The sequence below is a fragment of the Ovis canadensis genome, chromosome 5 (assembly GCF_042477335.2).
Source record: "Ovis canadensis isolate MfBH-ARS-UI-01 breed Bighorn chromosome 5, ARS-UI_OviCan_v2, whole genome shotgun sequence".
In the NCBI taxonomy this organism is placed as follows: Eukaryota; Metazoa; Chordata; class Mammalia; order Artiodactyla; family Bovidae; genus Ovis; species Ovis canadensis.
In genome coordinates, this window is record NC_091249.1 from 87,713,152 (window position 1) to 87,740,660 (window position 27,509).

Sequence of the window (27,509 nt, forward strand, 5' to 3'; positions counted from 1 at the left end):
TCTAGCTGGTTCATTTCTAGCTGGCTCATCAACTGTATCATAAAAACATTTCTGAAAGGTATTATATTTGACTAGAATGAGTTCAGTTTATAAATTAAGGTAATCAATAAATCCGTAAATGAGTAAAACATTATCATTGGAACTCTAGAAAGTTTTACTTATCAGCCTATGTCATTAATAAATATATTGTGTTTAAATGTACCCTTAGTTCAGAATTACAAAGTGGTCTCCACTTCTCAGTCATTTCTATAGATGGATAAGCTTTATAATACCTAGTGAGCCCTTAAAAATTATGTAATGCTTTGATTTTTTGAGTTGTCATCATTTGACTTTACAAAGTAAGGGGAGGGTAAACATTGATGAAGGAAAAGAAAAAACCATTCTAATGTCTACAAGGGATTTGCCACTCAGAAACTGCCACGGAGTGGGAGATTAAATCCTTAATATCTTTCTGTTAGGACTTGTGCCGGGGTGTACTGTTACTGTTTCCGTTAGTTCATAAAGCAAGCTGTACTTTCTTAAGGAGTTGTACAACTTGGTATTTTAATGTGAAAAAGATTCAGAGTTGGGAAAGACTTCCCAAGCTCTTTGGTTAGAAAACCAAAGCTATAAGTTAAGCTTATTCTTGTTCATTCATTTGGCAATTACCTAAATCTCTTATTCTATAAAAAAGAAAAAACAAAAACAAAACTGTGGTTGTCCAGTATGAAAGTGGTAAACCACATGTAGCTACTCAGCACTTGGAAATGAAAAATTAGATTTTTAGCATTATTTAATTTTAATTAATGTGTCATTAAAAACTGATACTCAATTCAAATGTTGTACTTCTTACATGTTTTTGGAATAACTTGGATATGTGGATCTACTTTTTCATCTCTATGTTTTGTGAAGTCTAAATATAGTTATTAGAAATATCAACAGAATCAAGTATCAGTTTCTAACTACACAATTAATTAAAATTAAATAATAATAAAATTAGCCACCACTAAAGACCCTGAGTGCCACAACTAAGACTTGGCACAGCCAAATAAAGTAAATATTTTTTAAATAAATAAATATAGTTAGATATTTCTTTTGAAAATTTAGCAGTTGAATTGAGATGTACCATAAGTATGAACTGGGCTTTCCTATTAGCTTCGTGGTAAAGACACAGGTTCAATTCCTGGATCAGTAAGATCCCCTGGAGAAGGAAATGCAACCCACTACAGTATTCTTTCCTGGGAAATCCCACGGACAGAGGAGCCTGGCAGACTACAGTTCATGGAATCGCAAAAGACTACTTAAGGACACTATTAGCCCCTAAACAACAATATAAGTATAAAATATACAGCAAATTTTGAAGACTTAGTACCAAAAATATCTTAGTACCATAAAATATCTTGCTAATAATTTTATATTAATGGCATGGTGAAATACACTTTTGATATTTTGGGTAAAGTGAAATATGTTATTAAAACTTTTACTTTTATATATGGCTATCAGAAAATTTGAAAATATGTGCATGGCTTGCATTATATCTTTATGGGCCGCACTGATATAAGCATCCTTTTCTTGGAAATTGATGTAAATTTCTTGACTTGAATTTCTTGGAAAAACAGTTCTGAAATTTTAAATTAATTATAGAATTCACAAACCAAAACTAAATTACATACAAGTTTGTGTAAAACTCCTACATAATAGGCCTTCAGGCCTATTTCGTTTTCTTGACCTTCCTAGAAAATGCCATCAGGTGGAAAATTAAACATGTGACAGGCCATCCGCCATGTTAGAAATATATAAAATACATTTTGTTCAAGATGTTTATGACTTTTCTTCCATCTGTAGATGGAAAAGATAGATATTCTGGTTTGGGCCATTATCTTACAAAGACTGATGAATATAAAAATATATGTAAAAAACACATCTTACTGAGAATAAAGGCAATGAGTAGATTAGAATCAGTTTGTACTATTTCAGTTTTTCTTCATGTCTTTGCATTTGTACTATTTTTTGTTTTAAATCTAGGTTTAAGTTGATATCTCTTTTTAAGACATTTTTTTTTCTGAGACAGTATAATTAAATATTCAGAATGTATTATTTAACATTAGAAAAGAAGACCTGTTATTTTCACTGAACTTGTTAGCAAAAGTCTAATTTATTGGGCTGAAAACATTCAAACCTGAAATATTTTATTTATTTGAAGAAACTTTTCTTTCATTGGCTAGATAATTCACCTACAAAATACTTACTAGACTTAATGAAATGTTTAAAATAGAAATTAATCTTTTGGAACCCTTAATCTTTCCTGATAACTAAAAATCAAAATTGGCTATATTTGTGGTACTTAAAGCTGATTGTCACTGTTCTTTGATTTTTAAATAGAAGGAATCTCAGAAGAATGATAAAGATTTGAAGATGTTGGAAAAAGAGGTGAGCAATACATTTAAGTTACTGAAAAACACAGAGTCAAGAGACAAGGATTCTGTTGCTGTTTGAGGAGTCAGATAATGAAACATACGTACCATCCAGACTGGTACCTACAGGGTAACCAATCGTTGGCTTGGATACCGTATTGTAGACCTTGATTGTCAATGTAGCATACTAACGGAGGGATATAATATTATCTATGTCATGAAAAACTGATAAGTAAAACTCAGTATTTTAGTTTGTATGTGGATCAAATATTTACCTTTCCTCACAGCATACACTATTCCTACATGCTAATCTCTGTGTTAAGACAGTAACTACCTAGAGAATTGCTTGGTAAGCATGAAATCCTAGCAGGTTAGTTGAATTGCAATGGAGTTGTGCTAACTTAATGCATCTCTGCACTAAAGTATATCCTTTCTCAAGGATAAAATGATCAACTGTGTGTGTACTGTCCAATACGGTAGCCATTCACCACACGTGACTATTTAAATAAGAATGCAGTTCCCCTAGTCGCACTTCACCTGCACAATAGGCACTTGTGGAGAGTGGCTACCACACTGAACGGTGCATTTCTGCCGTAGAAGAAATCTTTTTTGAGCAAAACTAACCTAAAAAACCTGCTTACTTTTTTTTTTTTAATGTGTACGTATATGTGTGTGTATGTATATGGATGAGTATAATTGCTTTACAATGTTGTGTTAGCTTCTTCCATACAACAGAGTGAATCAGTTATATATATACATGTCCCCTCCCTCTTGAGGTTCCCTCCAATCCTACCTCTCTAGGTGATCACAGAGCACTGAGCTGAACTCTCTGCTATACAGCAGCTTCACATTAGCTATTTATAAAAAACCTGTTTACTTTTGTAAGCAGGGCAAGGCAGGTCACTGCCAGCTTTGCTTTTCTGGCAGTCTTTTTTCTACGTTTCCACTACTGACCAACTCTTTCTGGTAGACATATTAAACTTTCCATTGATTACAATTTAATGTTGGCTTTCAGTTCAGTTCACTTCAGTTGCTCAGTCGTGTCCAGCTCTTTGCAACCCCATGAATCGCAGCACGCCAGGCCTCCCTGTCCGTCACCATCTCCCGGAGTTCACTCAGGCTCACGTCCAAAGAGTCAGTGATGCCATCCAGCCATCTCATCCTCTGTCGTCCCCTTTCCTCCTGCCCCCAATCCCTCCCAGCATCAGTGTCTTTTCCAAGGAGTCAACTCTTCGCATGAGGTGGCCAAAGTACCGGAGTTTCAGCTTTAGCATCATTCCTTCCAAAGAATACCCAGGGCTGATCTCCTTCAGAATGGACTCATTGGATCTCCTTGTAGTCCAAGGAGCTCTCAAGAGTCTTCTCCAACACCACAGTTCAAAGCATCAATTCTTTGGCTCTGAGCTTTCTTCACAGTCCAACTCTCTCATCCATACATGACCACAGGAAAAACCATAGCCTTGACTAGATGGACCTTTGTTGGCAAAATAATGTCTCTGCTTTTCAATATGCTATCTAGGTTGGTCATCACTTTCCTTCCAAGGAGTAAGCGTCTTTTAATTTCATGGCTGCAGTCACCATCTGCAGTGATTTTGGAGCCCCCCAAAATAAAAGCCTGACACTGTTTCTACTGTTTCCCCATCTATTTGCCATGAAGTGATGGGACCAGATGCCATGATCTTCGTTTTATGAATGTTGAGCTTGAAGCCAACTTTTCCACTCTTGTCTTTCACTTTCATTAAGAGGCTTTTTAGTTCCTTTTCACTTTCTGCCATAAGGGTGGTGTCATCGGCATATCTGAGGTTATTGATATTTTTCCTGGCAATCTTGATTTGAGCTTGTGTTTCTTCCAGTCCAGCATTTCTCATAATGTACTCTGCATATAAGTTAAAGAAGCAGGGTGACAATATACAACCTTGGCATGCTCCTTCTCCTATTTGGAACCAGTCTGTTGTTCCATGTCCAGTTCTAACTGTAGATTGCTGACCTGCATATAGGTTTCTCAAGAGGCAGGTCAGGTGGTCTGGTATTCCCATCTCTTTCAGAATTTTCCACAGTTTATTGTGATCCACACAGTCAAAGGCTTTGGCATAGTCAATAAAGCAGAAATAGATGTTTTTCTGGAACTCTCTTGCTTTTTCCGTAATCCAGCAGATGTTGGCAATTTGATCTCTGGTTCCTCTGCCTTTTCTAAAACCAGCTTGAACATCTGGAAGTTCATGGTTCACGTATTGCTGAAGGCTGGCTTGCAGAATTTTGAGCATTACTTTTCATTCCAATCCCAAAGAAATGTTGGCTTAGGCCAGGAACATGTCAAGATAACTTTGAAAATCTCTGCCCTTGTTTCTCTGATCCTTTTTTGTATCTATTTTAATAACATTAGCCATCATTTTATTGAGGACGCATGCCTGTGATATAGGAGTAAATACTTAGAGATTTAATAACTAAGTGTCTCTGGAGATAGCTGATGAGGGAGTGGCAGTTCCAGAGTTAGAACTAGTCATTTGTGTCAGTTACTTAATCTTTTAGAATAAAAATTTTTTAGAAATACTGCTCTATATTATTTAACCCCCCCAAGTATTTGTCGTTTGTTTGGCTAATTTGAATTAAATATCAATATTTAATTTAAAAGTAAAATTTCATGGAAAAGAAACTCAGATTTCTGACTACTGTTGCAGAATAAAAAGATCTGACAGGACAATGTCTGCAATCCCCTCCAGGGCAACAATCTACTAGGCTTGTGCAGGGTTGCCTTCTTTTTTAAAAAAATTATATTTTTTAATTGACGTATAATTGACTTAATGTTGTACAGATCTCTGCAGTACAGCAAAGTGACTCAGTTTTACACATATAAACGTTCTTTTTTTTTTTTCACTTTTTAAAACAATATTCTTTTCCATTGTGGTTTATCCCAGGAGATCATACAGTTCCCTGTGCCATACAATAGGACATTGTTGCTTATCCATTCTAAAAGTAATAGATTGCATCTACCTGGGTTGCCTTCTTTAGACGTTGCATTTGCTGTCAGTCCTCACCTGGCTCTTTTTATATTGTCTACTTGGTCATGTAGGCATTTGAGTTCACAAACCCTTCTTTATACTTCTTTAACTGAAAAAGTGTGATGTAGATAGTCTTAAATGTTCTTTTTTCTGCTTTATAGTACTATGCTGTGAACATTGATTGTAAACCAATAATGTAAGAATAAAGGATCTTACAGTTGGGAATCTTAAATCTCGTTCAGTTCCTAGCATCTAGTTCACAGCCATATATGTAAGTGGTGCTTGATATATTTTTAGTTAATTATTATTGGCTTAGAATACTGAGATAAGTTTGAATACAAAGCCAGTAAGAATAGAGATTGCTTTTTATGTGACTTAATATAGCTGTCCCCACTTTAGTACTCTTCCCTGGAAAATCCCATGGGTGGAGGAGCCTGGTATGCTGCTGGTAGTCCATGGGGTCGCTAAGAGTCGGACATGACTGAGCGACTTCACTTTCACTTTTCACTTCCATGCATTGGAGAAGGGAATGGCAACCCACTCCAGTGTTCTTGCCTGGAAAATCCCAGACACGGGGGAGCCTGGTGGGCTGCCATCTATGGGGTTGCATAGAGTCGAACACGATTGAAGTGACTTAGCAGCAGCAGCAGCAATATAGCTGTGCTTTCTTGATACTTTTATACCAAGCAAAAAGTCTAGTTTGAAGTGAAGTGAAAGTGTCTGACTCTTTGCCACCCCATGGACTTTTCAGCCCATGGAATTTTCTAGGCCAGAATACTGGAGTGGATAGCTTTTCCCTTCTCCAGGGGATCTTCCCAACCCAGGGATCAAACCCAGGTCTCCCGTATTGTGGGCAGATTCTTTACCAGCTGAGCCACAAGGGAAACCCAGGAATACTGGAGTGGGTAGACTATCCCTTCTCCATCGGATCTTCCTGACCCAGGAATCCAACTGGGGTCTCCTGCAGGTGCAGGCGGATTTTTTCCCAGCTGAGCTATCCGGGAAGCCATAAAGCCTACTGTGGTAAATGTCTTATGTGCACTAGAAAAGAATGTAAATGCACTTGTTGGTTATAGTGGTCTATATACATCACTTAGTTCAAGTCATTTAATAGTTTTCTTCAGATCTATTATTTGTGCTGATATTTTTGTGTGTTTGTTAGTTCTGAGAAATTTTTAGACTTCCAGCTCTTTGGATTAATCTCTTTTTAATTCTGTCAGTTTTGACTTTGTATATTTGTTACAATAGTACTTTGTTGTACATGAAAAATTTAAGATTATGTCTTCTCTTGAAACAACCTTTGACTATAAAATTTCTTTGTTACTAGTAATAATGTTTGCCTTAAGTGTGCTTTGTAGACTATTAACATAGCCATGCCAGCTTTCATTTATCTAATGTTTACATGGTAAACCTTTTCTGTTACCTTTATTGTCAGTCTATCAGTCCTTATATTTAAGTGCATATTTTATAAACATATGAGATCATTTCCTTCAGCCTGAAGAATTTTCTTTAATATTTCTTGTTGTGCAGTTTTACTCTTGACAAATATTCTTGGCTCTTTTTTGTTTTTTTCTTCTGAAAAATGTCTGTATATCACCTTCATATTTAGAGGCTATTTTCATTGGGAATAGAATTTTATATTGGCAGATTTTCCCATACATTTTAAACATTTCATTATCTTCTGGCTTCCACATTTCCTGTTGACAAATATTTGTTTTTTGTTTTGGTTTTTACCCATTAGTTGCATCAGGTATTATGGCTTGCTAATGCCTACCACACCCTACCCAGGAGCCCTGTTCTGTTTTCCCAGAAATAAAGGTATTTAGCATTTTAAGCTGTAATTTGAATTCCTATAATTAGAACTAGAGAAAAGAAGAACTTTTATAGGTAGCAATGCCTTAAAAGTAAATAAACAGTATAATTATACCTAGAAGTTTATGGCAGTTTGAATTCTCAGTTCTTAAAATGCTTAACAGATTTTCAAGATGTGTCATAAAGTAAATACGATTGCTCAAACAGCTAAAACTGTTGAAGAACATCATATCACAATCAGAGGTTTTTCTAGAACTTTAATGTTTTGATTATCATTAGCACCTAGTACTGGAGGAGAACATGGAAACTCCCTCCAGTATTCCTGCTTGGAGAATCCCCATGGACAGAGGAGCCTGGCGGGCTACTGTCCATTTGGTCACAAGGAGTTGTACACAGCTGAGTGACTAAGCACAGCACCGGACAGCATCTCGTAACTGTATTGGCAGTAATACATGAGTTGTTCATTTCACCTCCTTGTTCCTGTCCAGATCCGCATTCTTGTGCAGGAGCGTGGAGCTCAGGACAGGCGGATCCAGGATCTGGAAGCTGAGTTGGAGAAGGTGGAAGCAAAGCTAAACGCTGCCGTCAGGGAAAAAACATCTCTCTCTGCAAGTAATGCTTCACTGGAAAAACAGCTTATTGAATTAACCAAGACTAATGAGCTCCTAAAATCTAAGGTATTTGAACCTCATAATCTTTACAATTGAATAAAAAACAATTATGTTTTTTTCCTCATAGAGCTGTTTGGGAATTTGAGGCCTAGTTTAGTCATTTAACTTCAATAAATGTACTTTAAATATTAAGCCACTCCCAATAGGAATTATGGTACTTGGCACATAAGAGAATATAAACAATCGTTTACTTTTTGTTTTAACATCTGACATTTTCTCACCCTCCTTCAAAGTCACTCCCAGTTAGTAAGACCACTAGTAACGTTTTAGAATTTACATCTAGAAGTATCTTTAAAGATCTTTCTCTGCAATAAATAATAGCATGATAGCAGGCCTCTGTCTTAAATCTCTTTGGGAATGCAGTAGAAAATGAATAAATGTGTGGACTAAATAATGCTCAGGAGATAAATTGTGTTTATCAACATTAATAAACTAGTAGATCTTAAAGGACTTAATATGGTCATCCTGCTTTTTATAGAAGTGGGAGGAAGCTGTAAATCACCGTTCAGCTTAATAAGAATCTATTATTCAGGGCCTGTAACATGCTGGGCTCTTTGCTTACAAAGGGAGTAAGGATGCGTAAGAATTAAGCACGGGCAAGACAGCAGATTCCTGAGCTTCACTTAGGGAGGTTATCATTTATTAGGCCTGTGATGGACCCTATAGTCTGCATATTTCAAAGTAGACAAGACAATGCCAATGCAGTTTGTTAAGCAAACACACTTGAATTAACCAATTTTTACAGACAAAACTCTGCAAAAATCTTGTTTTAGAGCCACACAGTAGACTTCCCAGCATATACAGATAAACAATCACTGAAGCTGATTTCAAAAGTAGACCAGAAAGTCACATGAAGGAAAAGGAGGGACAAGAATAGAAATAGTATAAAGCCAGTAATCCCAGTGTGGGTTAAGGATACTTTTCTCTACCAAAGTATGTTGTAATCAAATAGTAGTCCCTATAATAGAATACTCAGTGCTTAAGTGATTTTTACACAACTTTAGTAAAAAAATATTTCTCAATTTTTTATGTGTTTGCTATACTCAGTTTTCTGAAGATAATAACCAGAAGAATTTGAGAATTCTAAGCCTTGAGTTGATGAAACTGAGAAACAAAAGGGAAACCAAGATGAGGGTGAGTAATACCTTAGGTAAGTTTTCTGGAACTGGGGATCTGAACAAGTTCTCATTTCCTAAAACAGATATTTCTGTTGTGTAGAGCATGATGGCTAAACAGGAAGGCATGGAGGTGAAGCTGCAGCTCACCCAGAAGAACCTCGTGGAGTCTCAGGAGAAAATAGTGCAACTTGAGGGGAAACTGTGAGTGACAAAAGAAAAAAGGTTATGTTGTGTAACCAGTTTTGTATTTGGCTTTCTTGGCTAGTTATTACTCCATACTCATCTCATTGCCTGCCTCCACTTGCCCTATTTCTCTTCCTAAGTAACAGCTGAACCCTAATCGTTCTCCAACATTTTATGCTGAAAAGAAATATGAATATATTATGTTTGTACATCTTCTGTATCAGTGTTGAGGAAAGGCACATAATCTTATGGAGGTTGTAACGAGACCAAAACTGAGAAGCACTGATACAGGAAGCTATGATTAGTTTACAATCCTAGACTTCTTTTAATTACTAAACTGTACAGATCGTAAGTATTCATTTTAATGACTTGACAATTGTGTACTCCTGTGTAACCACCATCCAAACAAGGTAGAGAACACTGTCATTCCCTCACAAAGTCCCCTCGTGCTCCGTTCTGCTCCCTGTTCCTCCCTGCAGTTACCCCCAACCCCTGCAACCCCTTTCTGACTTCCATCATCATAAGTTAATTTGACCTTTTGGGGGACATTTATCATCACGTGCTGGAGAAGGCAGTGGCACCGCACTCCAGTACTCTTGCCTGGAAAATCCCATGGACGGAGGAGCCTGGTAGGCTGCAGTCCATGGGGTCGCTGAGAGTTGGACACGACTCAGTGACTTCACTTTGACTTTTCACTTTCATGCATTGGAGAAGGAAATGGCAACCCACTCCAGTGTTCTTGCCTGGAGAATCCCAGGGATGGGGGAGTCGGGTGGGCTGCCGTTTATGGGGTCACACAGAGTCGGACACAACTGAAGCAACTTAGCAGCAGCAGCAGCAGCATCACATGCATGCATATATGTGTATATGTGGCTCTTTTTTTTGTTTTCCTGGACATGCTGCACATCTTGCAGGCTCTTGGTTCCCTGACCAGGTCTGAAACCCATGCGTTTTGCGTTGAAAGTGCAGAGTCAAGATTCATCCGTATTGTTGTGTGTATTATATGTTTCTTTCATTTCTTAGTAGTTTTCCACTATACGAATATACCTCCATTTGTTCATTACTCTCCTATTGATCAGTACTTGGGTTTCCAATTTTTGACTATTGTCAGTAAGACTACTATATTTACCTTTTTGTAGACATAGGTTTTTGTTTCTCTGAGTAAATATCTAGGAGTGGAATTTCAAGGTCATAGTGTTGTGTATGTATAATGTTTTCTATGTAGTTTGTTTCGTTGTTTATTTATGTATTTGGCTGTGCCATGTCTTAGTTACAGCATGCAGGATCTTTAGTTGTGACCTGTGGGATCTATCCTGGGCCAGGGATTGAACCTGGGCCTTCTTTATTGGGAGCATGGAGTCTTAGCCACTGGATCACCAGGGAAGTCCCCATGTAATGCTTTTTTAAAAGCTCAACATGTTTATACAGTTTTACACTCCTACTTTACAATACATGATGGTTCCATTCATTCCATATCCTAACCAATATTTGTCCTGGAGGCAGGCATGGCAACCTACTCCAGTATTCTTGCCTAGAGAATCCCGTGGACAGAGCCTGGTGGACTGTAGTCCATAGGGTTGCAGAGAGTCAGATATGCCTGAATGGACTTAACAGTCACATACGCATTGATACTTGATATTGTCAGCCTGTCTGATTTCAGCCTTTCTAGAGGATGTAAAGTAGTATATTATCTATGTTTTCAGTTTGTTGCTGTTAATGTCAAACATCTCTTTTGTGTGCTTATTGACCATTCATATATATCCTTTCGTAAGATATCTACTAAAGTCCCTTGCCCCTTTCTCAATAAGTAACTGAATAAAAGGCAGCCTGGAAGAAAGGCTTTGAAGCACACAAAATTCTATTTTGTATGTGTGATGGGTGGGGATTTTAAGAAAGCTACAGGAAAGGTGATTTCTGATACACTCAGAGTGTTATAGATCTGTAACTGTATATAGACTCTCATCATCATAAGCCTTTTGTCAGAATATATTTGGAAAGCTTTCTCACTTAAACAACAACAAACTTGAGCCTCCTACTTGCATAAATTGTCAACATGAGCGGTCACACAAATTAATGGTTAGGAGTTTAGAACCTAGAGTCAGCCTGCCTGAGAGAACAGTATCTGCCATAGAGTAAGCATCTCTGTAGAGTAAGCTTACTCTGCACAGAATAATGCTTACCCCGTACCAGAGATGCTTACTCTGGTACAGAGTAAGTATGATTATTGTGTATATTAATGTATGCTTTTTTTTTTTTAGTGTTTCAATAGAGAAGGAAAAGATTGATGAAAAATCTGAAACAGAAAAGCTCTTAGAATACATTGAAGAAATAAGGTAATATGAAGAGTAGTTTTTGGACTTTGTTTTATTGAAGTGTTGTGAATGCATCATTTTCATCTCTTTTCATTTAATGTTTCCTCTGCTTAAATAGATGTGCTCTTCAACATAATTTGTTTTAATGCAGTTGTGCATCAGATCAAGTGGAAAAATACAAGCTAGATATTGCCCAGTTAGAAGAAAATCTGAAAGAGAAGAATCATGAAGTTTTAAGCCTTAAGCAGTCTCTTGAGGAAAATATTGCTATATTGTCTAAAGAAATAGAAGACATGAAGTCTAAATGCCAGGTGCTTGAAGAAGAAAAAGGTATTCTACTGTTTATAGTACTGTTTTCTTTAGATAAATACTACCTATGATAGTTTTTAAAAGTACTGATATGTTATAGCAACTTTAAATAATTACATAAACAATAATAAAAATTCTGTTTTATGCATGGGGATTTTTATCTTTTATGCTATTTGTTATCTGTTTATTTGAATATATTGCTTGTCTTGATTGAAATATACACAGTTGACCTCCTCATTGGGTGGCCATTTAAAATTGGTAGACACATAGAGCTAGGTTTGAAGATTTTATTATATAATATATGTACTGTTTTATATGTAGTAATGACAGGAACTTCAGAATTTTTTTTCCCTCTTTGGAAATACTTGACCTCTGTGTGTTTGTGTGTGTGTTAGTCACTCAGTCATGTCTGACTCTTTGTGACCCCATGGACTATAGCTCCCCAGGCTCCTCTGTCCATGGAATTCTCCAAGCAAGAATATTGGAGTAGATCACCATTCCCTTCTCCAGGGGACCTTCCCAACCCAGGGATTGAACCTGCATTGTGGGCAGATTGTTTATGCTCTGAACCACCATGGAAATCTGGGTTTTTCAAAAGTAATATTAGTATCTAACTACAGCATTGTTGATATTTTTCCTTTTCTAGAAGACCTTATCAATAGGAACAGAGAACTGGACGAAAATCTAAATTCTGAGATACAAAGCTTAAAAGAGAGGTCTATTCTTGAAAAACAAGAACATGAAGAGCTACAACAAAAAGTATTGCAAATGGATTCACTTCTGCAACAAGAGAAGGTATTTTACAATATTAAAAAAGCCTAGTGCTTCTTTTATGTCATACATTTCCCTGTGTTTCAGGAAACCTTTAAATTGTATATATCCTTTGATCCAACAGTTCTACTTTTAGATTCTTATCCTGAGGAAGTAATCATGTCTTTGCTGCATATTTAACTGACGTCACCACAGTTATTCATGATTTGAAAAATTAAAGCAACGGTTGAAATGATATAGGGAAATTGTTTTAGTTTTTTTTTCAGCACATTCTTGTGTTAGATTACTACATAGGCATTTACAGTTCTGTGGTAAAAGAGTGTCTAATTAGACAAAAAACAAAATGTGACTTTTTGAAATCCAGATTACATAAAGAACATTTTACATATCAATGAGAAACACAGGAAGTTCATTAAAAAATCATAACATCAATCCTGGTAACCCAGTGGTTAATACTCCGAGCTTCCCCTGCAGGGGCCGCAGGTTTGATGCCTGGTCGGGAAATGGGGATCTTGCATGGGTCTCAGTGCTGCCAAAAAAATTTTTTTAATTAAACAAAAAAGTTTTTTTAATGGGCATAGGATGGAAATAGATAATTCTTAGCAGTAGAAATTCAAGTGGCTTATAAAATGAGAAGATGCTGTACTTGTCATAATAATCAAAGAAATGTTTGGTGTCTTTTTTCCACTCCCAAGACTGGCACAAGTTAAAACGTTTGGTAATATGATATACTGGTGAGAATTAGTCAAGCAAGCAAGTACTCATGTGAACTAATGTGAAATATTATATTGTTGGCAATCTGCAGTGACAAAGGAATTAGGTAGATCTGTATATACTGACTTGAAAAGACCTCAACAACTATTTTTATGGTATTTTAAATGACCTTTTTATGCACAGTATATTTAATTTATGTTTTAAAAGAATGTAAATATATAGAAAAAGGCCATAATGCTTATAATGCAAAATTTAGTGGTTATTTTGATTGGAATGGGGAGTAGGTCAAAGGCAATTTTTCCTTTATTCATAATGTTAGAATTTTTTTTGCAATGGTGATTTACTTGTATTTATTTATTCTTATTTACTTATATAACTTTATATATTTCCATATAACATTGAAATCATAATACTCTTTATATAGTATCATATGAGAAAAATATATGATAAAAGCCAGTTGTAGAATATAATTTTTGTTGTCTAAGAAGTGTGTGTTGCATAGGAAAAAGACTGAGATAACATTTACCCCAGTCTTAACAAAGGGTAGGATATAATCCATGACAGAATGAATATGAATCTCTCAAGTTTCTCAGAGGCTCTCGAGTTTAGTGTCCTTACTGATTAGTTGTACTTCTCTTTTGTCCTTAGTAAAATCTCACAGAGTATTCAATTTAATTATTTATTAAATTGTCAAAACCTTTCAGATGGTTTTGCTGGCTTTCTATCAATATGCAGGAATTATCTTCTGGTCTTCAGCAGAAGCTCTGTTCTTTTCAAGAAGAAACGATTAAAGAGAGAACTCTCTTTGAGGGAGAATTAAAGCAGGCCTTGGACGAGCTGGATAAATTACAGCAAAAGGAGGAACAAGCGGAAAACCTGCTTAAGCAACTGGAAGAGGAAGCAGAATCTAGAGCTGCAGAACTAAAACGCCTCGAAGAAAAGCTGAAAGGGTTCGTATTAATAGGACTTCATGTTTATAATTAAAGGTTATTTTCTAGTACATTCTGTTGGGATTCCCACACCAATCATGTGAGTGGTGAGGTTGGAATTATTTTACAAATAAGGAATTTTCTCTTTTTTTTTAAATTTTATTTACTTTTGTCTATGCTGGGTCTTCATTGCTGCATGCAGGCTTTCTCTAGTTGTGGTGAGCAGGGGCTACTTTCATGGGCCCTAGGGCACCCAGGCTTCAGTAGTTATAACACATGGGCTCAGTAGCTGCCAGGCAGACTCCAGAGTGTAGGCTCAGTTCTTGAGGCACACAGGCTTAGTTGCCCTGCAGCGTGTGAAATCTTCGCAGACCAGGGACTGAACCCATGGTCTCCTACATTAGCAGGCAGATTCTTAACCACTGGACCACCAGGGAAGTCCACAAATAAAAAGAAAGAGACACAGAGAGGTAAAGTACATGCACGGAAGTACAGATAGACAGGTATGACAGCCCAAGTGAGAAGCTATGCCCTTTTCTTATTTAAAGTTCAAAGAGGGAGCCACAAACACTTCAGAAATAACAATCAAAAACCAAAATGGGGAAGAAACAACCAGAACTGGGGAAAATCCAGAAATTAAAAAATGTATCATTAAAAGTAGGAAGCCTGAGATCCAGTGCCTTTTTTTTTCTTTGTTTAATTTCATATTGTTTTCACATTATATGCCCTTCATCACATTTATTTACAGTATCCAAGTTGATTCTTGAGTTCAAATTGTAAACAAATACTTGAATTCTTGGGATCTCAGCAGTAAACATTTTCTAGCAAAGAACTAGACATAACCTTACAGAATCATCACTTATATCACAACTATGTATCTATCTCTTATTAGGTGCTTTTTTATTAATCCCTTTTCTATTTTCTTTTAGTGGTTAGTGATTTTAAAGAACATCAAATTTTTTATACATGCCTGCATTTTGGGGAACAAAATATGTAATTAGGGGGATTGTTTTCATCCTGCAGCCAGCCTCAGGGAACAGGTACATTAAGAAACTTGAGTGGATAATGTCAATTTCAGAAAGAAAAATGAGATAATCATTTATTCTAACTCAAAGAACTCAGTTCAAAGGTCAGGAGATAAAGATTTTATTACTAGGTCTGTTAGTTAAATGTGTGATTCTGAGCAAGACTGTCTTAATTTCTTTTGTTTTCTGGTTCATTGGATACAAAATAAAGGAGTTTTATGAGATTATTTGTAAGGTCCTTTCCAGTGTGGAAATTTCAGGATTAAGAGAAAAACTTAGAAGTTGACAGGATTCCTCTAGGGAGCAGGAAAAAGTATTTTTATTTTAAATCCTTTAGTAGTAGTTAATTGCTTTTAGCTGTGGTGTGTATTTTTAAAATCCTTTGCTCATTCCAGAATGAATTTGAACAATTGTGTATCTTGTTTCAGTGTCCAACTTAATCTTTAAGCAAATAATGCTTCTTACAGTTTTAGTTCTATGTGTTCTTTAAAATACCTCTTATAAGCTCATACGCCTGTCAAATAAAGTTTATCACCATTGTAGAAATATGTAATATTCATATATTTAAAATCTGTATAGATTTGTAGTCTATAGTTATAAAGATGACTTAAAAGCCATTCTGTCTAGGCAAAATAGCCTCCTAAATAAGTTGTTGAATCTTTAAATAATTAGTAATTTATTTTGTGGGTTATTGGTATAGTCACAATAAATCTACATAGTCTTGTAATTATTTTTTCAAAAGACCTCTTAAAACGAAGTTACCTTAACTGTACCTAGTGTTCCCTAAATATCTGAATTCAAAGAATTAAATTTTATTCAACCCAAGAGCTTCTTAACTTATAATCCTTCACATTCTTCAGTCTTGGATGCTGCCAAGATTCTGTCTTAGAGTCTTTTTAATCTTCTTTCTTCCCCCCAAAGTGTTTAAACTACCTATATAAGTACATACGGTATGAAAACAAAAGTAAGTAAATTAGGATGAAAACAAAAGTAAAATAAGAATGGCAAAGGTAAAATGAAGCTGCATGTAAATAAACATGCTAGCAGATATAGATCATGAATGTAGGTCTAAGCTGTCCAGTGTGGAATATATGATTCACAGTGTCAAAGGTACATCCTAGTCTCTTTCTTAAGCTAATGGTATATTAAATGGTAATTAAGATGCAGTTAGCATCTTATCTTTTAACCATTCCTTTTTCTTAGGAAAGAAGCCGAACTGGATGAAAGTAATGCTGCTCATACTCAGGCCACCTTGCTTTTACAAGAAAAACATAACAGTACAGTGCAGAGCCTGGAAGATGTTACTGCTCAATTTGAAAGGTATTTTTATGGGGAAGATGCTTTCTCAAATGTACATGAGCAGGCAAGGAATGTTCACCTAGAGACATCTGTCAGCAAAACTACATGGATAAAACAATTGTTATTACTTTAAATTCCACAATGCCCATGGAAATGGGCATTTCGTGTTACCTGTAGTCTTAGAATATATAGTAATTTCCCTCGCCCAGTACCCGCTTCAGATTTCATACACATCTGTCTGACTCTCCTGATGTCATCGTTTTCCTCATGAAGAATCCAAACGCTTTTATTTCCTCTTTATGGAACTTATAAATGTACCTGCATCTATGCTCACCCTATCTTCTTCCCACCTATTACAGATGAGGTATCTCATTCCTTAACCTTTAGTGACCTCTTTCCATCATTCATCCCTTATCTCTTAATTTTCAACCTTTCTTCTAGAATTTTTCCTGTCAGTATTAGAACATGTTAATGTGCCTTTGTCTTTAAAACACGTCTTTTTACATCTCCCTTCACCCCCTACTTCTTTCTGCACCTTTCCTTCCCAATACCGTTCTCACCCCCAGTCCTCCTCATGTTTATAGCCCATCTTTTTTTCTTTATTTTATTGAAGTATAATTGATTTACAGTGTGTTAATTTCTACTGTACATATAAATACATTCCTTTACATATTCTTTTCCACCACGGTTTATGTCAAGATATTGAATACAGTTGCCTGCAATATACACTAGGACTTTGTTGTTTATTCATCCTGTATATATGGCTTCCCTGGTGGCTCAGAGGGTAAAGCGTCTGCCTGCAACGCGGGAGACCTGGGTTTGATCCCTGGGTCAGGAAGATCCCCTGGAGAAGGAAACGGCAACCCACTCCAGTATTCTTGCCTAGAGAATCCCATGGATGGAGGAGCCTGGTGGGCTGCAGTCCACAGGGTCACAAAGAGTCAGACATGACTGAGTGACTTCACATATATAGCAGTTTATGTTTATAGTTTATAATATAATCTCTTAGTCCATCTTCTTGATAGATATTATAATGTATCTACTTCCTATCCAGTCTACTTATTTTCCCTTTTTCAAAAAAAGTTTATTTTGGAGGGCGTTACAAATTACAAATGATAATACAACAAACACTAGTACATCACACAGTCTCACACTGAGTGTATTAATGTTAGCATTTTTACTTACTGTATTTCTTTATATAATTTTGCGTAGAGGGCTCTTCTTTTATCTATTTTAGTATAGTCAATAAAAAGATCCAATGTGTACAGAAATCCTAAATCATAAAGGTAAATTTAACATGCATGAGCTCATAGAAGACAACCTATAAACCAAAAGAGTTTCAACAGCTTGCTACCTATATGAATCCTCCACTGTCCCCATCTTCATTCCTCCCTGCAACAGGTAACACCATCTCAAAATCTACATCAGTTATTTCCTAGCTTTTTTCCTGTGTATAATTTTATAATGTATGTCCATATGACTAATACCTAATTTTTCTCTTTCCAGAACTTCACCAAAAGTGTCCTAGTAGTATATGTCATATCCTGGGACTTGCCTTTTCACTCTGCACTGTGTGTGTTTTTAGGGTTGAATCTCAGTATTGCCTGGGTCTATAGTTTGTTCATGGTCACTGTTATAGAATTGTTCTTCAGTCACTTAGTCATGTCCAGCTCTTTGCGACCTCATGGACTGCAGCACGCCAGCCTTCCCTGTCCTTCACTTTCTCTGGGAGTTTGCTCAAACTCATGTCCATTGAGTTGATGATGCCATCCAACCGTCTCATCCTCTGTTAAAGAATATTTGATCTTATCAGTCTACCACTATTTATCCATTCTCACTTTGGGCTTTTGGGTTGTTTCCCATTTCTTTCATTTTATTAACAGTACTGTGAATATTCTTGTGGTCTCCTCTTACATACCTGTAAGAATTACTCTAAAGTCACATTTAAGTGAATGTTCAACTTTAAAATTTAATTCCAAATCATTTTACAAAGGGGAGGTGAAAATCTACACTCCCACTAGTGATGTATGAGTTCCCATTGATCTACCTCCCCTCTGAAGCTTGTTAGACTTCATAAATTTTGCCAGTATACTAAAGGTAAAAGGACCTCTTCTTGTGGATACTTCATTTTTCCTTTTCGGTAAAAAGCTTATATATGACTTTTATTCATTTCTCTAGAAGATTATCTTTTCTTGGTTGATTTGTAGGGTTTTTATCAGCAATATGGGTGGCAGATATCTTACAGAGTGTGGCTTATATTTTCATTTTCTTTATGGTTTCCTGTGATGAATGGCAATTCTTGATTTTAGTGTTGTTAAACTTATAGAGTTTTATGTGAACACTTTTGCCTACAAAAACTTTCTATCCCGAGAACTTAAATAAAGATATTCACCTATTTTTTTTTCCTAAATTTCAAAATTGCACTTTTCATTTTTCCACCTAGAACTGATTTCTGTATGTGTAGTGATAAAGGGATAAAATTCATATTTCTTTTTCCATATGGATAATCAATTGCCTAATACCCATTCATTAACTAGTACCTTCTAATCTCAGTGATGTGTTCCTGCATCTGATCTGATATATTTTGACATACATATCGTATATATATGTATGTGTGTGTATGTTTGTGTGTGTATATATATGTACGTGTGTGTGTGTGTGTGTGTGTGTGTGTGTGTATGTTTTGTGTTCTGTTTTGAATTTTTGGCCATGCTGTGCGACATGTGGAATTTTAGTTCCCCAACCAGGGATCAAACTCATTGCCCCTACAGTGGAAGCACAGAGTCTTAACCACTGGCCTACTGGGGAAGTCCCTATATATTTTAATTTTTATATATCAGCATACATATAATTAATATACATATGACAAACCTAGACAGCATATTAAAAAGCAGAGACATTACTTTGCCAACAAAGATCCGTGTAGTCAAATCTGTGGTTTTTCCAGTAGTCATGTATGAATATGTGAGTTGGACCAAAAGGCTAAGCACTGAAGAATTGATGCTTTTGAACTTTGGTGTTGGAAAAGACTCTTGAGAGTCTCTTGGACTGCAAGGAGATCAAACCAGTCAATCCTGAAGGAAACCAACCTTGAATATTCTTGGCCACCTGATACGAAGAGCCAGCTCATTAGAAGAGACTGTGATGTGGGAACGATTGAGGGTAGGAGAAGGAAACAACAGAGATAAGATAATTGGATGGCATCACTGACATGAGTTTGAGCAAGCTCCAGGTAATGGTGCAGGACAGGGAAGCCTGGTGTGCTACAGTCCATGGGGTCACAAACAGCTGGACACTACTGAGCAACTGAACAACTAACTATATATATATACGTATACATATGTAACTTTTAGTGCTGTTCACAACTCTGGAAAGAAATTTTCCTTCTTGCCACTTTGAAAACTAGTGCCCTTAGTCATTCTGTGATGTCAGTCACCATTAGTATGCAAGTAGCACTAAAATTTATTTCTTCAAACCAGACCCCTCCTTTCGTCCCCTACTCATATATTCAGCTGCCTACTTAACTTCAAGTAGATCTCTCACCGCTGTCTGGTATTAACCCCACCAAAACAACTCTAGATCATCTTTGTCTCCCTTTGTCCCTCTCGTCTCTCATTCTTGATCACAGTCAGTGACATCTCCATCTTCTGAGTTTCTCCTTCCATAAGTCTGGAGTCATCGCAATCATCTTCTCTCCCTTTCTCCCAACATTCAGTCTCTTTCTTGAATTTTTCCATTCTGCCTCCAAAAGAGATCTCACATCTTTCTTTTGCCAAGTCCTTGGTCCAAGCCTCCTTTACCGCTCACCTGGGCTGAAAAATAATTGTCCTCTGTTAATCCTCCAGTTCAGCATTCCTGTCCCTCCTCAGTCAGTTCTCTGAATATCTCTGGAATAATTTACACACTTACTAAAGAGACCTTTGAAGTATGTCCCTTATCATTCAGGTAAGCCCACTATGCCCCACCAGCAAGGATTCATGCCTCTTGCTTCTGCTCCTGCATCTCTTGTTCTTTTTTTCTCCCTCTCTTGTTCGTTAGACTCCTGTCACAGCTCTTTTTTTTTTTTAATGCTTAATATTTTACTTATTTATTTTTGGCTATGCTGGGTTTTTGTTGCTGTGCGGGCTTTTCTCTAGTTGCAGTGAGTGGGGGCTGCTCTCTTAACTATGGTGCGCGGGCTTATCAATGAGGTAGCTTTTCTTGTTGAGGAGCGTGGCCTCTAGGGCACTTGAGTTCAGTAGTTAACAGCACAGGCTCAGTAGTTGTGGCGCACAGGCTTAGTTGCTCCACAGCATGTGGGGTCTTCCTCAGACTGGGGATTGAACCCATGTCTCCTGCATTGACCGGTGGATTCTTTACCACTGAGCCACCAGGCAAGCCCCAGTCCCAGCTCTTAATGGACTGTGTTCTACCTGCCTCCAAGCACAGACACATCTTTTCCCTCTGAAATACTTTCCCCAATTGGCTCCCTAAATCCTCCTTATCCATCACATCTCAACTGTAAATTCCTCAGAAAAGCCTTTTCTGAATCATGAAGCAAAATGTAGGTTCTCCAGTTTTATCAGCTAACATGTTCTGTAGTTTGCGTTTAAAACACTTAGAACAAAGTTAATTATGTTGTTATTTTTCCTTTTATTTTACAACAACCTGAAGAGGCATTTTTTTCTCTCACCCACAAGATAATAAAGTATGACAGTAGGTAGAGGGATTGTGTGGGTTTTTGTTTTGAGGTAATTTCCATGTTTGGTAGTTGATTTCTTTTCATCTTTGTTCATAGATTCCACCCATACTAGGCATTTGACTCTTTTCTTTAAAGGAACTGCGTATGTCATATAAGTTCATGTTAAGTATTAACTTGACTTCAAAACATTGAATTCTTACTTGTGCAAATGTGAAAATAGATAAGGTTTTGTTTTACCTAAAAGTGTATAAAATATAAACCAATCAGCTATAGATTTGTTGTGCATATGTTAGAAAAATCCTTTAACCTTGTTTTTAAAAAATAAGCTATAAAGCATCAACAGCAAGTGAGCTAAAAGATCTTAAGGTGCAGAACGAATCACTTAAGGAAAAACTGGCCAAGGCTGAGCAAAGTGCAGAGGATGTCCGAGATCAAATATTGGCAACTGAGAACTCTAATCAAGAATATGCAAGGTATGTCGGAGAAATAAAACCTGCCCACACCTGTGGTCTTAGAACCATTAGGACAATTGGATGTTGCTGCAAGCCAGCTACTAAGTGATGCAGAAAACTATAGTCCCATGGCTTGCTTTGGGTGATCTTCAATGGTAAATTTACACAGTTTAAAAAGTATAATTCTCAACAGTTCTTTGAGATTCATTTTTTTAAAAAAAGGTAATTTAAATGGCTATAATTTTCTTAATGGACTCTTCTCTCTCAAACCCAAGGATGCTTCTAGATCTGCAGACCAAATCAGCACTTAAAGAAGCAGAAATGAAAGAAATTACAGTTTCTTCTCTTAAAAGAATATCTGATTTACAGAACCAACTCAAGCAACAAAGCGAAGACTTTAAGAAACAACTGGAAGAGGAAGAAGCAAGGTAATCTAGGCTGAAAACTAAAATGCCACGCATCTCAAGTTATTTTTTCTAGTATATTGTGATTTTTAATGTAATTTTCCCTTACAGAAAAGCTGGAAAAGAAAACTCAATAGCAGAATTAACTGAGGAAATGAATAAGTGGCGTCTTCTCTATGAAGAATTATATAATAAAACAAAGCCTTTTCAGGTCTGTCAATTAGGACTTAACTTACTTGTATTTGAGAATTCATATTGTTCCGTGTCACAGTCACGGCAGTGACATGGTTCTTCTGAAAGATCATTTTGCTGTGCATTTACAGTGCCAGTTTAACTTCCTATTACAGAAGGTTTGTTATAGATGTTACTACATTATTATGCATACGTTTTTAATATAGGCTTTATAGGCTTAAATATTACCCCTAGATTCTTAAAAGTTAATACCTTAGAAGGCTCTCCTGATATGAACTTTTGATAATCTACGTAAATATTTGACACTTATTTTGTTATGATCTTTCTCAATGTTGCTCTAACTAACACTTAAAGGATAAATGCAAATCTGGGTACTTAGAGTCAGAAGACAGTATTGGCTATAATGTGTTGTGGTAATACAGATTAGCCCCGCTAGCAGGTCTTTCATTGTTTCTTTCTTTCTGTTTCATTGATCTTTGAAATGAAAAACAACTTTTTATTTTAAAAAAAAAGACAATTTATGGAGAGCCCTAAGGGTGAGTCAGTAAATCTATTTTTGTTTTTTGCCTTTTTTGTTGTGGTGGTTGTTGAGATTCTTGTTTAGATATTTATTATTTGGCTGTACCAGGTCTTAATTGCAGCATGTGGGATCTAGTTCCCCAACCAGGGATCAAACCTGGCCCCCCTGCATTGCAAGCCTGCAGTCTTAACCACTGGACCACCAGGGAAATCCTGTCTTGCCTTTTTACTTTCTTTCACTTTAGTTTTCCTTGTAGTTAATATGAGTCAAGTAGGATTTAATAGTTTTAAGTCTTAACTTTACAAAAAAATCTTTTTCAGCTACAACTGGATGCATTTGAAGCAGAGAAACAGGCTTTGTTGAATGAACATGGTGCAGCTCAGGAACAACTAAATAATCTAAGAGATTCATATGCTAAATTATTGGGTCATCAGAATCTAAAGCAAAAAATCAAGCATGTTGTGAAACTGAAAGATGAAAATAGCAATCTCAAATCGGTTTGTAAAGTCACGTTTACTTTTATTGATATTGGGGTGGGTGGTTTTTATTTTATCATGGTAATACTGACTTCATAAAATGAGTTAGGAAGTGTTTCACCCTTTCTATTTATGGAATATTTCGTGAATTATTGGTATTCTTTACTGAATGTGTAGTGGGATTTAGTGGTGAAGGCACTGGACCTAGACTTTTCTCTGTGGATGGTTTTTGATCAATAATTCAATCTCTTCACTTGTTATAATAGATCTATTTAGATTGACTATTTCAACTCAAAACCTATGGGATGCAGCAAAAGCAGTTCTAACAGGGAAGTTTATAGCAATATAGTCGTACCTCAGATTGGCTATTTCTTCTTGAGACAGTTTCAGTAGTTTGCGTCTTTCTAGGAATATGTCCATTTCGTTTTCTGATGTGTTGGTTCACAACTGTGTGCCATATTCCCTTACATTCCTTTTGATTTTGATGATATCAGCAGCAATGGCCCCTCTTTCATTTCTGATTGTAGGAATTTGAGTCTACTCCCTTTTTTTTAAGTTCCTTTACTTCTTCAAATGTTTATAATGGCTTTAAACCCTTTTTTGGATAAATCTGATACTGGGTTACTCTCTGCGCAGTTGTTGTTGCCTGCTTTTCCCCAGTGTATAAATCATGCTTTCCTGTTTGTGTACTTTGTAATTTTTCTGTTAGAAAATGGATGTTTTAGACAATATGTTGTAGCACCTCTGGGTACTGCCATCCCTTTGCAGGTATGTTGTTATTTTCTTGTTTAGTGCAGTGTATTCCTCCTCCCCACTCCCCACTAGTTTGTGCCTCTGATGTTGCTGCTGAGGGAGGTTCAGTTTGGGGTGTGTACACAGTCACCCTGAGGTGATGCTAGTTTGGGTAAGGCTGCCTCCCTCTCTCCCTGATCACACATAGTTGCTGGATTATCCCTCTGTTATTTTCAACATTGCCCCAGGTCTTAAATTCCTCAACAGATTAATGTGTACAATCAATGTACAATCTAATTCTGGTTCGGTTTGTTGGAACTGTGTTTTAGGTCAGTGATTGACTTTGTTCTGGCTCCAGGAGGGCTCCTCCCACCTGTCTTATTCAGCACTTCTCTTCTACAAACTAGGCAGCTTACAATTTAGCCCAGTTTTTAATCACTTCCCATTCCCTTGCACCACACAGCCTCTACTGTTCTTAAGGGCATCCTTCAGCTTGAACTTCTCTAAGCTCTGTTGTAAGTGAAGTCACTTGCTCTGGGAATAAATTAGGAGCTCTGTGTTCTCCTCCTAGGCAGAATTTCTGAGACAAGGCTTCAGATCTGGATTTGGGGGTGATGGCAAGCTTTCCTGTGAATAAACACCTCTGTCCCTGTAGCTGGAGGTTTAGTAGACTTGGGGGAGAGGGAGATGAGCAATCTGAGGGTCTCTCACTTTGCGTCTGTTGGCTTGGAACCATTGTCTCATGAGCTAGGTAAAGGGTGATCAGGGTCTGGGCATTTTCAGCACCCTGCACCTTGGTTTCTTGAAAGAAAAGACCCCCACACACACCTCTCAGCCACATTTGCTGTTGTTCAGATCAAGGAAGAGCTGGGGGCAAGATGAGAGATGCTGACATCCTGCTCCTCAGGAGAAGCCTCTGACTGGGAGCGCAGGGTGGGGGGGTGGGGGATGGGGGTTGTGGGGAACCCTCTGCTCCAGTCTGCAGAGGTCTGGTGTGGAGTCTCTGCTTTGCTAAGCAAGTACTAGGGCGAGAGGGAACAGGATTAGTTCAAACACAACAGGACATTGCCTTTTTTAAAAAACAAAAAGCGCTTTTATGGATCTGCTTGAATAATTGTTTCTTCACTTGCTATTTTACCTTAAGGCCATTTACTTTTATCAGAAATACGACTTTGTACCTATAGAGGGACAGGAAGATTTAAATGACTTGTTATCTTCTTTGTCATAGCTGTTCATTTTGTAATTTATAGTCTGAAAGCCTGTATGCAGTAGGCTTTTGCCATTAAGGTTTGAAAAAAGAGCAACTGTGGAATTGTCAGTAATATTCGTAGCACATTTCGCTAACATGATCTTCAGTAATTATTCACTGATTGTATTTTTTCTTACAATAGGAGGTGTTAAAACTCCGTGCTCAGCTTACTAAAAGAAAACAAAGTGAAGCAAAACTTCAGGAGGAATTGAATAAAGTTCTGGGTATCAAACACTTTGATCCTTCAAAGGCTTTTTGTCATGAAAGTAAAGAAAATTTTGTTCCCAAAACTCCATTAAAAGAAGGTAAGAAATGAATAAACATACAGAACTGTTATCTTCCTTTGGATTTGCTTTCACAGCACTGCGCAAGTTATCTATCTTTATGAACTGTGAAAATCTGTTAACAGTTTCTGATATCTTATATCTTTCTTGAAAACTTATCGTACTTCTTTCTCTCTTTATTTTTTTATATTTATTTACTTATTTGTTTGTTTGGCCATGTGGAGTCTTAGTCGCAACACGCAGGATCTTTAGTTGTGGCATGCAAACTCTTAAGTTGCAGCATGTAGAATCTAGTTCCCTGACCAGGGATTGAACCCAGGGCCCCTGCATAGGGTGTGTGGAGTCTTAGCCACTAGACCACTAGGGAAGTTCCCTTGTCTGCCTTTTTTGCTCTTACCCACTCCCTACCAGAATTAATCCCTCTATTACACCCTTGACATTTTGTAACCTAAACATCCAATTTGTAATTTTGGAGAAGTAGATTTTTCCTTTTTTCTTTTATTTTACTTATTCACTTTATTTTTGGCTGCACTGGGTCTTTGTTGCCGCTCTTGGACTTTCCCTAGTTGTGGCGAGTGGAGGCTACTCTTCACTGCGGTGTGAGGGTTTCTCATTGTGGTGGCTTCTTTTGTTGCGGAACACAGGCTCTAGGGCACAGGCTCAGTAGTTGTGGCACACAGGCTTAGTTGCTCCTTGGCATATGGAATCTTCCTAGACCAGGGATTGAACCCGTGTCCCCTGCACTGGCAAGTGGATACCTATCCACTATACTACCGGAGAAGTCCATTTTTCCCACTTTCTTGACTACAATCTCTGTATCTTTGACAATAAACTGAAATTGGCTGAAACAGCAAATGAAGAAATATAAATAAAATACAAGTATTGCTTCATCTTTCTTAGAGAAGGTAAACTGCTTTTTGTTCATAATGACCGATGCATTAGTTTTAATTTAGAAAACTAACACTGCTGTTTTAATACTCCTTCCAGGCAATACAAACTGCTCCTGAGCTCTTAGTGGAGTTTCAAGAATCATGCAAGTAAACATCTGAAAAACCTGTTGAAGATTATTTTGTTCTTACTATTTTTATTATTATTATTTTTCTTGCTATTGTGTTTATAATATTTTTAAAATCTCTTATTTAATACTAACTTCCTGTCCTTACATATGTGAAAGGAAGTTAGACCGTTTTTACCAGTGTTCTCTGAGATTCTAGTTACAATTGTCAGTACTTCCTCCTTGATGCTCACCCTTAATACCTCATTCTAAATGTTCTGACGCTTTCCAGCTTTGCTCGCTCATCCCATCAAATCAGTAATCTTAAAAATCATTCTCATACTATCATTTCCCTATTCTGAAACCTTAGGTTTTTTTTTAGTTTGATGTGGAATACCTTTTCTAGTCTGAACCTCTTATGCTAGGCTAAAATATCTTGGCTTGTTCTTGCCACTACTTTAATTCTCCTAATAATGTTCATTCTGTCCCACCATCATCCATTTATCCAATTCGAATAAGAAATAGAGGCAAGCTTTTTTCCATAGTTATCCCTTACCAAAGCCACTAAGTTGGTTAATAATTTGCAGGTTTCTAGATCCCATCCCAGTCCTCTTAAATTATACTGCGGTTTGGTCTGGAAATCTGCCTTTTTTTTCTCCTCATAAACAGCAGTTTATGTTTTCTTAGAAACTCTGCTTGTAACCTCTTTTTTGCCACACCACGCACCAAGTGTGGAATCTTAGTTCCTGATTGAGAATCACACCCATGCTGCCTGCATTGGAAGCATGGAGTCATAGCCATAGGACTGCTGGGGAAGTCCCTGCTCATAACCTCCTTAGAGAATTTGTCTAGCTGCTTGACATCTGCCTGATTCCTGGGTGTTTGATTAATATTTATATATCATGAAATAAAATTACACATTAAATCACTGACCTAATTATACAACTTGTATTTTATGAAATCATATTAATTCTTCTATTTAAGGTGCAT

General features: G+C 36.9%; 1 protein-coding gene across 2 annotated transcripts in view; it reads left to right on the forward strand.

Moving 5' to 3' along the window:
• HMMR (hyaluronan mediated motility receptor) overlaps window positions 1–27,451 on the forward strand; it is a 31,702-nt gene extending 4,251 nt beyond the window's left edge. For both annotated transcript variants that reach the window (XM_069592550.1, XM_069592549.1), the window contains exons 4-18: window positions 2,362–2,409; window positions 7,693–7,881; window positions 8,923–9,009; window positions 9,094–9,194; window positions 11,435–11,509; window positions 11,640–11,818; window positions 12,444–12,592; window positions 14,018–14,232; window positions 16,440–16,556; window positions 21,543–21,689; window positions 21,944–22,096; window positions 22,184–22,283; window positions 23,105–23,281; window positions 25,384–25,546; window positions 26,513–27,451. In XM_069592550.1, coding sequence (XP_069448651.1) covers window positions 2,362–2,409; window positions 7,693–7,881; window positions 8,923–9,009; window positions 9,094–9,194; window positions 11,435–11,509; window positions 11,640–11,818; window positions 12,444–12,592; window positions 14,018–14,232; window positions 16,440–16,556; window positions 21,543–21,689; window positions 21,944–22,096; window positions 22,184–22,283; window positions 23,105–23,281; window positions 25,384–25,546; window positions 26,513–26,532 — 1,920 coding nt within the window. In that variant the 3' untranslated portion in view covers window positions 26,533–27,451. The remainder of the gene's footprint in view (window positions 1–2,361; window positions 2,410–7,692; window positions 7,882–8,922; window positions 9,010–9,093; window positions 9,195–11,434; window positions 11,510–11,639; window positions 11,819–12,443; window positions 12,593–14,017; window positions 14,233–16,439; window positions 16,557–21,542; window positions 21,690–21,943; window positions 22,097–22,183; window positions 22,284–23,104; window positions 23,282–25,383; window positions 25,547–26,512) is intronic.
• The last annotated feature ends 58 nt before the right edge of the window (window positions 27,452–27,509 follow it).